This window comes from Gigantopelta aegis, unplaced genomic scaffold, assembly GCF_016097555.1.
Source record: "Gigantopelta aegis isolate Gae_Host unplaced genomic scaffold, Gae_host_genome ctg3630_pilon_pilon, whole genome shotgun sequence".
NCBI lineage: Eukaryota > Metazoa > Mollusca > Gastropoda > Neomphalida > Peltospiridae > Gigantopelta > Gigantopelta aegis.
In genome coordinates this window covers 8,254-21,901 of record NW_024533434.1, presented here as the reverse complement: position 1 = coordinate 21,901, position 13,648 = coordinate 8,254, and the positions used below count along the sequence as shown (strand labels likewise).

Genomic DNA, 13,648 nt, shown 5'->3' with positions numbered 1-13,648 from the left:
TTGGAAGTAACACATCTAGTTCAAGTAAAAATGATTGCTAAAAGTATGACAGGAGAAGAAATAGCTTGAGAATTAATTGACACACTGTTGTTAGTTATAGCATATCATTATCTCGACTCATTGCAGCCACGAGGGACAGGTGCTCTGTCAACAATGTGGCATTAAGGACCTGGAAAATTGTATATCCAAACTTGGTGGATATTGGTTGCATTGTGCACACTATCAATATCACTGGTGAACACTTTCAAATTCCATGAATTTACCAATCTTTGGATTCTCTTTTTGCCCATAATGTAAAAGTTTGTTTATGCTGGAAAGAGCAGTGTGGCTGCAGTGTGGCTCCGGTGCACCTACCTATAGTCCTACTTGTTGGTGGAGTACATTTTGAAGTAATGAAAGATGTAATGGTCAAGTTAGGTGATGTACAAACATTTGTTTTTCTTCACATAGTGATATCTCACCAGCTTCTCAATCAAATTACTATCTATTCTTTCTGACCCAGTTAAGCAAAGACTGTTACTATTAGAGTTAGCAGCAGTTATTGATGCAGGTGAATGTATGGTAAAAGTCACATACAAACTTGAAAGTGATGGATCTATGGTGCTAGACATATGAATTAGTGAACTCAATCCTCAAATCATTTAAAATACAACACATTTCCAATGTTGATGCTATTTCTAGGCAGATTGCACAAACAGATAGTGGGTGGAGCTGAACAACAGCTGAAATCTTATGCTCTTTCTTGTGTGAAACCTGGATACCAATATCTTATTGATACTTTTTTCAAGCACTCTAAAAGAAGCTCTACAAACTTTCAAGGCTGCAAGGTTTTTACCCTCACAAAGTTAGAGAAATAAATCCGTCAGCATCATCAATTGACTGTTTATCAATAATTCCATTCCTACAGTCTTCAATATCAGTCCTGAAGAATAATGAGCTTCCAGTATATTTGGCAAAGGCTGAAGATATCTTCACATTTTTCTCCATTGGAATGGTAGCAAATACATGCCAGTGAGTTACCTTATTGGTCTGCAGCAGCTTGTAACATATTATTAATTCAGCCAACCTCTGCATCATCAGAGAGAGCATTCTCTTTCTTAAAACACTCATTCAAAGATAGGCAAGACAAGTCACTATTAGCTTACATTGAAACTAATTTGTTATTACAATATAATAATTAAAATTGATAAAATAAAACAATTTCAGCAACTGAGAATAATGAGAATAATAGAAGTTATGTCCTAAAATCCAGGCATAGCATAATAGGTCAAAATTGGGGAATAATCCGCCCATGACTACTGAGTTACCAACCAGGTATGAACTTTATGATTCATGTAAATTCTTTGCAGTTAAGGCTTAAGTATAAATCTCAACTAAAAACATGTTCACACTTTTAAGATCGAGATCTAGATCTAGCTACTAGAAAGAGAGATGGCTACCGATGAAGACAGTTATGACTCCTTTTATGACTTTCTTCATTACCAATGGTACCTATTTTCCCAATTGAGAAAGAGCTCATTTTCATTGAAGACATGGATAGTATGAGTGATGGCAACAAGAGAAATGACTTTGATGGATACACTGAAATTAAAGAATCTCTTCTCTAAAGCTAATACCATCATTACGGACTCCCAAGCATGACAAAAGAGAGATTATGGTAAGAAACATCATCAGAAAAAAGTAAGTTCACTTGCACTACAGGAATGGGTACTGCAATAAAATATAAATGTTGTGTTATTCATTTCTTGTCCTTTCCAGTTTCATGTATATTTCTCATTAGAAACTGAGACGAGGAACTTTAGCGTTGCTATGCAACAGTGCTAAAGATGGGTGTAAAGGAAATAAACTAGTGAAACGGTGGCTTGGACCCTACATGGTTGAAGAACATGTTGGAAAAGGTGTATACAAACTGAAAAATCCATCAACTGGCAGAACATTAAAAATAAACTTTAATGGGTACAGGTAAGTACAATAGTAGTAAATTTATTTTAGATGTCGTTGGTTTTCAATGAATGTAATATAAACTTATCATCAAAATTTTAGTTTAAAATTTTATTTCAAAAAATCATTGCACTCGATTCCTCTTCTTTCTCAACCCATCAAGCCAAGAAAAGGGTCAGAAGATTGTCTAGTGAGTGTTTCTCTGATGCTGACCAATTCCTACTCTTCCTCCACCCATCATAATCAACATGCATTTTGTCATCATCTAGTTTCTTGTATTGAAGGAAAAATATCTTACTAAATTTCCTTCCATGGTAGAACAAAAAAAGCTCAGATGAACTGTCAAATAACTTACATCATCTATTGTGTTTTGCCGGCTACCAGAGAGTGGTAGAATGATAGGTTGCAATTTTTGTAATAAATGGTACCAGGATGTTTGTGTGAACACTCCTAAAGAAGCTTGGGAAAAGAGAAATTTGTAACAGTTGTTCATAGGTTGTTTTATTATCTTCTATTAGTTATTTGTTGAGCATACTTTATTGACTTTTTCAAATCATTAATAGAATTTTTTATTCATTGTTGTTGAGTAAATAATCAGCACCAAATGCCTATTTAGGGGAACATGTTATACAGTACAGGATGTCTCCCTAAAGAGACACTTTGTACCAAGAGGTTACAATCTGCACTAGTGCCAGACCTCCTATGGGGACATACTACACTCCCGGGGGACATTTTGCACTAGTAGTATGTGCTGGGGAACAAATTTTGGGTGGGGGACCAAATGCACTACGACACTGCAATGTCAGACTATTTGTGATGGCTACTTGTAGTACTGATAGAAACTTTTCTACTGCTCTAAAGCAGCTAAGAAGGCCAAATATATCTCTTAAAAATGAGCAACTTTTGTCTGTTGAAGCTACATATGATGAAAAAAATGTGTTCATGTGGTTTTGTATCCCAACAGCACTGAACAAGTTTGTCACTCTTTGCTTCCACTAAATCTCTACACAATGAACAAATTTGGCTATACTCTGTCTGAGTTGAGAAGAGCCACCCAGATATGTGAATAACTTCAGCCTGCAAACGTGCATTTTATGTATAAAATTTGGCTCTAGTGCCATGAGAAAGTAGCAAACTATAAAACTCCATACATTATCAATGGCATACCTTTGACATACTTCAAATTGCACACCTTCTAGGATTTAATAAATAACAATTTTCACCTTGAGAAGTCAGCCATCTGTCATGTGAAAATTCTAAATTACAGTTCTAGTTATATGATTATATGAACAGATGTTCTATTATAGCAATTACTATTATTAAAATAATAAACTCTTTTGTGATTTAAGGCAGCTATAAAGCCACCAAGGTTCTGTAAAAACGTTTTAACAAAGAAGGAAGACTGAGAATGCCTGATAGATGTAGTAGAGGTAGTTTCACCATCAAATCATCAACTAACAGTGGTCATTTCAGAGATCTTGTGTCTGTTTACACCTGTTGAGTTTTTCAAAGAGTCTTAAACACTCGCAAACAACTTCCTTTATGTGTGACCATAGTCTCATTCTCTTAAGCCTTGTTCACAATATGAACGCAAGGTCATTATGTATAGTTGCATTCATTTTTGTTACGTTTGCGTGAGAAATTTGTGAACAATAAAATGTAACGCAAATCTTGAAACACAATGATACGCAAGAATAGAGCCAAGTTCTATTATTGTGTCAAGCTGGGAGCAGGGGTGTATCTAGAGCTACAGTATAGGATGGGCACAATTGGACACGTGAAGCGCGCTGTGAAAAATTTCTGTGTTAATTATTTCATGAGGGGCGGGGTAAAATTAAACCATGGTTATAATAATTAAGCTAAGAACAGAGCTAGAGTTAATGGTCAAAGTTCGCTTATAATTATAGAATGAAGTGATACTTCTGTTCTTGTCACTGTTCTTGAACTTCTCTAGTACTAATTTGATGTTCAATATGAAGAAATCACAAATAGTAAGTTTTAAAAATTATTCACTACCTAAAATTATTAAAAATAAATTTTGAGCTGGTTGGTTTGGCCCAGACCACACACTGGCCCGCCCATGGATATGCCAGTGGCTGGAGCCTTCAGATATAAGCAATCACCTGTTTAAACCTGCACACATGATCACTAATATGTCTGATGAAAAACTTATTGAAGCTGTTAGATCCTATTCTTGTTTGTGGCAAACAAGCTCCAAGCACTATAAAGACGTCAAAGCCAAAGAAAATTCATGGAGAGAGGTGCTAAGAAGGTTAACTTGAATGATTTTTTAAAATTGAAACGCTAAATTTGACAAGTTAACTGGGAGTGATGATGAAAGAATCCTGACAAGATTGTATAAGAGATAGATTTGTAAGGGAGTTTAAGAAGATAAAAAAAGCCAACTGGTACAGCTGGTCCTCCATATAAGCCGAGTTGGGGTTTATTTGAGTCAGTGTTATTTCTTCAAGATGTTGTACTGTAAGTCTGTAACACCATCGACAGTGAGTTTATTCTATATGGGTTGATTTGCTTTTGTGATAGAACTGTCAGTAATGTTACTGGGGGAAAAAAGCCAGATCCAGCTACTGTTGGGAATAATACTGAAAATGAAGCAACAACTGTTGATGGTTTGAGATCACACAAGGAAAGTGAGTAATAAAGTACCTAAAGCTTTTTAATTTTTTCATATCAACTTTCTGACTATTCAGCTCCCAGTCTATCTCTAGTTCTTCTGTGTCTTCTAATCCATCAAACCCACAGTCAATACCACAAGATTCACCTTCCCAAGCTATCTCCTAACCACCCGCAAAGAAATGCAAAAAGTTAGATGTGGATGTTGCTATAATAGAAAGTTTAAAGGATATTGAAACATTAAGGAAGCAAGCTGTCAAGGAGGATGAGGATGAGTTATTTGGCTGTCAAGTAGCGGCAACGTTGCATCGTATCTCCAATACACAAAAGCAATGTGCAAGCTGCAAGTATAACAAGTTTTGTTGAATATAGAATTTCCAGATTAACACAGTCAACAAAATTATCATTATAATTCTATGAACAATCTTTAATTACTAATCCTAAATATCTGAGAGTTAAAGCCAGTCTCTCAAAAGGTCACACCGTGAAGATGAGTTGTATTGTCGATGTGATAGAAGGGCAAACTTCAGAATTCAATCATAGTTTATCTTAGTGTCTATGTGTACTTTTAATTACTAATGCTAAATATCTGAGAATTAAAGCCAGTCTCTCAAAAGGACACACTTCTGGACGTGAAGATGGAGTTACATTGTCAATGTAATAAAGAAGGACCAACCTTAGAATTCAATCATAGTCTATCTTAATATTTATGTATACTTACAAACCTGTTGTTAGAAGAGATGAAACCTCTCTTTTGACATTCTGAGGTATCTGAAGTGACTCTCAGGGTAACTGAGTCTCATTTCTTGCAAAAGATTGCAGTATTCCCCTTGCTGCCTTCTTCTTTGATAAATATCACGTACCCAAACACTCCTTTTCCTTCTTCTGAGCCTTCTTCTTCGAGCATACAGCAACAAGATAATCCCTAGTTCATCATCAAAGGCCATGCTGTCATTGTAGGTGGGACAGTATTGCCCATTATACAGAACATCCTCAATTTTATTGTGCGTCGTGTGTACGCAGTGAAACATAAGCTCAACCGTTGTCCAATGGTGACGCAATCGCAATGCAATGAATTCTGAACCAGCATCTTCCCCCGAAAACGAGAGAAAAAATTGTGTGTTCGCATGACATGCACTTGAACAAATAATGAATAAACTTAAAGTGTAATTCGGAGCTAATTGCTTTATCTTACATGCCATGCATAAAACACATTTTTAATGAAGGACACTTCTCAACTTGGACAGAGTATAGCTATGCTTAAACTCCTGTAGTGAATTAATATAAACCCAGCCCATTATTCGTCATTTAATTTCAAATGTTGTAATTTTGATGTCACTATATTGCATAAATAATTACACGCATGCGCAAGCAGTAACTACCAGGTGTTTTCTTAAATTTGTGAACGCCTAGACTAAGACTACAGTGTAGCATTGAAAGGAATGGAAGCAAATGTGACCTAATTTGCAAAAAGGGACCACTTCTGTCAAATATTTGTGACCTAATTTGTGAAATAACAACTGTTAAAACATATCAAAAACAGTTTTGCATATGTATAGAATAGTTATGCATATATAGCAACTGTATGTATACAAAACGGAGATGTTGAGATGTTTTAACAGTGGTTTGTTAACAAACCAGGTCACATATGATTTGACAGAAGGGGTTCCTTTTTGCAAATCAGGTCATAAATATTAAGAAGATATGTATTATCCAATCTTTCTGTGGCTCTACTGGTAAGAATTTTACCTTTTAAATTGGTTTAATCCTAACCTAGACCCTGTCTCAGAAACAGTGGCTTCAACTGATTTGATATAATACCAACCCATAGGTAAGTTTTAGACCATTATAATTATACTATATACATTTCATTACTAGCTAAGTATGACAATCTGAATATTTCAATTGTAATCTACAAAACTTTGTTATGTATTTGAAGCTGATCCTCTTTGTGTTGCTAACAGACTCAATGCTAGACTGATGGACTGATAGCTCCAAATATCCAGAAAGACATCAATAGTATGAGAGGTACAGCATATGACAAATCTAATGCAATTGTTGATAAGCTCCAAAGATAAATAAAAGCTGATAGTAATCCATCAGTCCAATTTTTAACAAAAAGTTCTGAGTTTTCTTCAAACCCAAACAGACATGTCAATCAAAGATATTGGTAATGAAATAATGAAGTGGTTAGGTCAATGGTATTATAGTGACATGAATGTTTTGTACATACAACAGAATACACAATATTGTTAATTCACTATTGCTAGCATTTTTCTGAGTGTTATTTGTAGACTTGTAGTGCACTAATTTCTTTGATAAATCGATACATAATTGTATACAGTAACAATCATCAATGTACAGTAAACATGATTACAAAGCTGCCTTATAGTGAGTATCCAGTCATTATCTGGTTATAATGTCCTCAATCATTACCAAGTTATCTTCTAGTAGACAGTTTAGATTTCTTAGAAGAACTAGTAGATGAAGTATTCTCATATTTGATACCACCTCCTGTAGTAGAAGTACATTTTGTAGTGATGATGTTAATGAGAGATTGAGGGAGAGACTTAGGTAAAACAGTAAGAGCTTGAAGTTGTTGTGATTGCATTAAGTAATGCAGCTGGAGAAGCTGTGTGAAAAGAGGAGTTAGCTGACGAGAGGAGATTTGCAAGAATTGAACTTGGTAATATCATCTAGAAAGAAAAAAGAGACATTTTAAAGATTCAAGTGGTTTTTTGCACTGTAAGAAATATTATTTATAACATTCTATTAAAAGGAGTGGAACCAAAGAACATGAAGAATGTTTTTTTTCAGTTCTTTGTTCAGTACAAGTATATATGTGTATTGTCTCATCATATGGATCTTAACACAGTTTATATTTAGTTCTGGCACAGTATTATGTGACCCAAATAAACACATCATCCACTATCTTATAATCAATTGGAGCTTCGCTTAACTATCCCATAATTTAATATATAAATTTCAACATCCCACCCAAACTATTATGATTTCTTTTCATTAGTTAAATTTAACATTAAAATAGAGTGTTACGTAAGGTTTGTTATTAGATAAAGAAACTATAACTTATACAATGAGGTGAAGGTTTATAATGAATATACTGAGTAACCAAGTACTGTAGAAATTGTACGTAACAGACTTTTACCATTAAATTGCATGAAATGTCAGTAAGCATTCCTAAAAGGTTTATAAGTGTCTAAAGAAGTCTTATAAAAATGTCGTGGGTTACTTATGAATATACTTAAGCTTGAGTTCAAACAAATTTCATTGGTCAGTTTGATGCATGCATGTATATATTGTAGAATTAAATTAAACAATTAGGATGTAGGTTTTGTGGATGACATTAACCAATAGTAAAAGCATTGTGAAGAAAAAAATAATTGGAAAGAATTGGAAAAACAACAGTTGGAAATAAGTATCATTTTCCCTGTGATTTATGATATGTTTTTTTTCAATAGACTTGGTTCATTTCAATCATTAACTGGATATCACAGCGCAGGCAGTTACGAAGGTAATGTAGAATTATGTCTCAATAACTATTCTATATACATAATGACTACACTGTGTATTATATTATATTAACTACATGCCATGAGCCCTCTTATATTGGCTTATTAAAATATTACTACAGGTCCTTTAAATTGAATATACCTGGATTATAATTTATGGATGAAATAATTGTATAATAGATGCATGAAATTTTAGAGGGGCTATATTATCATCTCAGAACCTCTTATGTACTGTCAATATCACTTTAAAACCACATCCTTCATTGACTTGCCCATATATTTTGTAGAGCTCCACTGCTCACTAAGTCATACTCACTGGTATGTATAGTGTGTAGTCACTACTTGAGTCAGAATGTAATGTAGTATCCAGACAATTAAATAATCTGGATATGAAACTAGGATTATGATGACTCTATTGATAATCTTTCATCAATGAGCAAATTCTAGCTTGTTTTAATATGTTCCTGCATGTACTTTTGATAATGTCATCTTGGGTTTTTGTGAGTAAGTAACTAGGCAGTACACATAAAGTTTTAATTTATACCATGCTCATTTTCACGACAAACTATTTTTGTTTAGGAGCAGGCAATAATATCTGAAAAGATATATACTGAATTTTTGACCAAAGCTAAGAAAAGGAAAACTTCATTTTCGTAAATAGAATTTATGTGCTAGTTTTTTCAATTTGGCATTTTGTGATTTGCAGGAATTAGAAAAACTTAATGAAGAATTGCAATTAATAGACAATGACATTGAGGCTCAGAATCAGAAAACTGAATTTGATAATGTCACACTTTAAGAAGATGGAACGGTATGCCTTTGATTTAACTTGATAATGATAATAATTTGGCTAATAATTGTGTGTTATAGCCATTTTCACATAAGTACTGATATTTTTATTTTATAATCTCAGCTATCTCAAAGAAAGTGCTCTAACTCTATGGTGATTTTGATGAGTTATTGTAATGTTATTTTTCTCTCTCTAACTCACCTATTACCTGTGAGTATACCTTCTGTAACAGTAATATAATTATATTTCTTAAGAAGAATTGTATTTTGCTTAGTATATCATAGTCACTGTATGAGTTATAGCATATTACTATATTAATATTATATTATTGTTGGATAATATTATACAGTGGGTAAACATGATCTGTCAAATGCAACTCAAAAACAAAGCTTCCTCATCATCTTGACACACTTACTATACTCTGTCCGAGTAGAGAAAAGCCACCCAGACGTGTGAATAACTTTGCTGTTTTACGTGCTATCGACATGAAACTTGCACAATCGATTTATCTTGCAAATGCGCATTTTATATATAAAAATTGGCTCTCTAGCATTACGAGAAAGTACCAAACTAGAAAACTTCATACATTTTCAATGGCATACCTTTCACATACTTTGAATTGCACACCTTCGAGGTTTTAATAAAAAACAATTTTCGCCTTGAGAAGTCAGCCATCTGTCACGTGGCCATTCAAAATTACAATTCTAATTATATGAACAAATGGTATATTATAACAATTATTATTAAAATAATAACCAGGTATCGTCTTTTGTGATTTGAGGCAGCTATAAAGCCACAATAGTTTTGAAAAAAACCTTTCGATAAAGAAGGAAGACTGAGATATGTGCTAAGTTTCTCCTTCCGTAACCTCTTGATGCTGGTACGTTAAAGTTTTGTAGCATCAGAGGTTTGTTTCAGAGATCCTTCAGTCCGTTTGCGCCTGCCAAGTTCCTCGACATATTCATAGACATTCACAGCAACCTCCTTTGTTTGTGATCGCAATCTTTTCCACTTGGCATGTTTACAAGCACGAGAAAAAACGTGGTGTGTTCGCATGACATCCACGTGAACAAATAATGAATACACTTAACACGTACTTCAGCGCTAACAGGCGAGGAAATACCTCACCTTACATTCCATGCATAAAACACCTTTTTTTTAATTAGGGGCTTTTTTTCAACTCGGACAGAGTATAGTATTGTTATGTCTTTCATTGCGCAATGAAAGACATAACAATAATACAGCATGCTATGAGTAATACTACACTTAAGCCCCAGAAGAGAATGGACACAGATTATACTGACCTCGTATGTGTGGATAGATTTGTTATGGTGAGTATCCCAAATTAATAATATACAAGCAAAATCACTAGCTGCTAAATGATGCTTAAGATAAGGATTATAGGCTAGAGAACTGAAACAGAAGTATATTGTTCTTCCTGTATTGATACTATATCAATTCCTATCTACTGGTGATAATGTTACATACGTATAACAACAATTTTTTTGCTCAAATTATCACACACATGTGCGCACACATATCTTATAAATAGATACCTAATTTTATCATAAGGAGTTAGTCTCAGCGTAAGTTACTATTACTGTAAAGATGTCTGGCTAGTTGAGTGATGAATCAATTGTACTTTTCATAGCTACCCACACTCGCTGCAATAACATTTTTTTCTTTTACAATGGCAGGTGAAAACCATCCTAGTACGTCAAACTTTTTCCCAATATCAGAGACCAGTCCTCGCTTTGTGAGTTTAACACACTGAGGTAGCTCGTTTATTGTCAATCGAAAATGATCCAGCTTAGAATGCCATTAAACATCCAGTGTCTTAGTGTAACCTTGTGACTCTGTGATGGAGAGGATACTTCGTGAGTCTCTCAGTTCAGGAGCAGACTCTCAATGACTGAGGCAATGTTGGAATTCCACTTTCTCAATAGAAATCCTCCTTTGGCAAATAGATCTTGTCACTGCTTCTGAAGTATAATGACTTCATCTTTGGAGCCAGCACCAATCAAACCGTCACCTACGTAGAATGAATTGAATACAGCTTCAAAAGCCAATGGAAACTCAGAGGCATGATCAATTGCGTTCTGTATTACAGCCATATTAGCTGCAAATGGAGAGGCAGACACTCCAAATGTTGCCTGAGTCATTCAGTATTCTCAGATAGGCTCGTTAGGATGGCTTCGCCACACAAACCTGTGGTAGTCACGATCAGACTCTGTTAGCTCTATAGCACGATACATTTGCCTGACATCTGTTGTCAAAGCAACTCTATGAGAACGAAACCTGAGCAAAAAATCAATTAGTGGAGAATGCACCATTGGGGCAACAAGTAACGTGTCATTCAGTGAGACCCTGGTTGATGACTTAGCAAATGTGTCAAACACCACTCTGATCTTGGTGGTTGTACTCGAATCCCTTTGTACAATCTGGATTGGGAGGTAGAATACTTGATATGCTGATTTTTTAAAGTCACTTTCAAGAACAGGTTCAGCGTGACCCATATCAAAGTACTCACGTATTACATCGTTGAACTGACCAGACAGTCCCTTCGATGACAACAATCTTTCAATGTACACAAACCTTCGTATTACTTGGGATCTGAACTCTCCAATAGTGGATGCATTTACTCTTCGTGGCAATGGAATGACAAATCGTTCAATCGAGGAATGACTGTGCTGAGTTTGAAAATGATCAACTACCATGCATTTTTTTTTTGACCAGTAAACTGAGTCCACTTGATTGGGAGGTTCTTCAACTTCCCAAAATCTCTTTAGGATGTCATCTGATGTGGCTTCGGTATGGCGCGACATTACTTCTGTGTTTTGGGTGTCGGTTGCGCCAGCGATAATCCAACCAAGTTTGGTTTCAATAGCTGAGGGAGAACTAGGTGGACCCACCCACTGCCATGCAACAGTACTTCAATGAACACGTTAACACCCAAGAGCATATCGATTCGTCCTGGTGTCCCGAATTCAGGGTCAGCTAGTTCAAGGTCTGATAAATGATCCCAAGAACTATCAAATGTGATAACGAGGAATATCACACGTTACTTTTGGAACAAGTACTGCCGTAATATTGATCCTTTTGTTAGGTGATTGAATACGTGAGACTTGAAAACTGGTAACAGACTTCATGGGTGAGTTGTGAGTGAGTCCACCAACACTTATGATCTTTGTTTTATGATGAGACTGAGGAAGGTACAAACTTTGAGACAATCGATCAGAAATGAACAAATCCTGAATCAAATAATGGAATGGACCAGTTGATTGCGCCAGTCGATTGCGCGAAGTCTTAATTGCTGTTGATGACGACAGGTCATCAACAGCAATTAAGACTTGGTGCCTGTGGTTGCATGAGTGGTGACTTGACCTAGCTGTTCTTGCCTGGAGCAGGTGTTAGTAATTTGTTCAATGTGTAATAGAGTGTGGTGCTGACCATGACACTTTTGGCAACAATGAATAGATTTACAATGTTGAGCGTAGTGACCAGCTCGCAGACAGTTTATGACATAGCTTGTGAGTTTTTAGGATAGATAGCTTCCCGTCATGAGGCAACTTCTTGAACTTGTTTACAATTGAATAAGAGATGTCTTTCTGGTTTACACAGTACACACACTTGGATCTCAAAGGTGTCGGTGTTGGTAGCGAATGAAGTATCTTCCTTACTGGATTGAAAATTTTTTCTGACCTCATCCTTTGATGGTTTTCTGTTCTCTGAACTAGAAGTTTCAGACGCTTGTGCACGAAGATGCATGAAGTCTAATTGATCCTGGAAGTGTGGCACATTGGTAGCATCTTGACTATGCTTCTGCCATTCAAACATAGTCGTATGTTCAACTTGAGTTCAACAACAGAAGTGATAAATGGGCCTGAAGGCTCACAGTACATTGCCTTTAGTGCTCAAATATGTTGTTGCACACTATCATGCAGTTTGCGTAGTTCCTTACCATCACCATTCTTCAACGAAGGGGCTTCTAATATCATATGCATATGGGTCTGGTGAATTAGTCCTTGTCGTCATATCAAGATTTCAAACCGTCAACAGCTTCAGAATAGCATTCACCAGATTGAGAAAGCCCTTCTATGGAATGTTTAGCTGGACCATCTCTCAGCGATTGTTGAAAGTAGACAAGTTTCTGGTCCTAAAACATCTTCTAATTGAAGATATTAACATCAAAACTTGGGACATTCTAATTTTGGTAGCTACACCTATTCACTCGAAGACGACGAAGTAGATGTGGTAGAATGATTATGACTCTCTAAAAGACGTTTCACAGTTAACGAACAGCAAAACAACTGTTTCTCGATTTCTGTTTGCTGACGAGACGTGGTAGAATGATTATGACTCTCTAAAAGACGTTTCACAGTTAACGAACAGCTAAACAACTGTTTCTTGATTTCTGTTTGCTGACGAGACAATGTTTCATCTTTGGCTTCATCAGAACTTAAAATAGATTTACTGATATCCTCTAGTTCACATTTGAACTTGTTCAATGCTCATCATGCAAACAGATCATACAAACATCATCAGTCTCAGCCAGTTCACCAACAGCATTACTAACCTTAGTGAAACTTTTATACAAGTGTTCTAGTCTCCTCCAAGCTGTTGTTGTTATAGATAACATTCTTGATTTGTGTCGAGGAAATGTATCGACTAGCACATCTAGCCGAGTAGTTAAATTGAGGACCTCATCATCATGTTGGTCGAGAATAGTTTGTTCATGCTCCAGATCACTTTA

The 13,648-nt window shown here is 35.6% G+C and overlaps 1 protein-coding gene across 1 annotated transcript; it reads right to left on the bottom strand.

Moving 5' to 3' along the window:
- Positions 1 to 11,066: 11,066 nt before the first annotated feature.
- LOC121392352 lies at positions 11,067 to 12,732 on the bottom strand. Its single transcript, XM_041523592.1, has 2 exons — positions 12,598 to 12,732; positions 11,067 to 11,810 (listed from the first exon to the last, which is right to left on the bottom strand). Exons 1-2 carry the CDS (start codon positions 12,730 to 12,732, stop codon positions 11,067 to 11,069), a joined length of 879 nt encoding a protein of 292 aa, XP_041379526.1.
- Positions 12,733 to 13,648: the final 916 nt, after the last annotated feature.

Bases quoted from the DNA above. Each gene is read 5' to 3' on its own strand.
- LOC121392352 (XM_041523592.1), bottom strand. From the start codon at position 12,732: ATGTTTGAATGGCAGAAGCATAGTCAAGATGCTACCAATGTGCCACAC. The intron at 11,811-12,597 runs GTCAGAAAAAAT...GTTGCATGGCAG, and splicing joins GAAAACCATCAAAGGATGAG to TGGGTGGGTCCACCTAGTTC.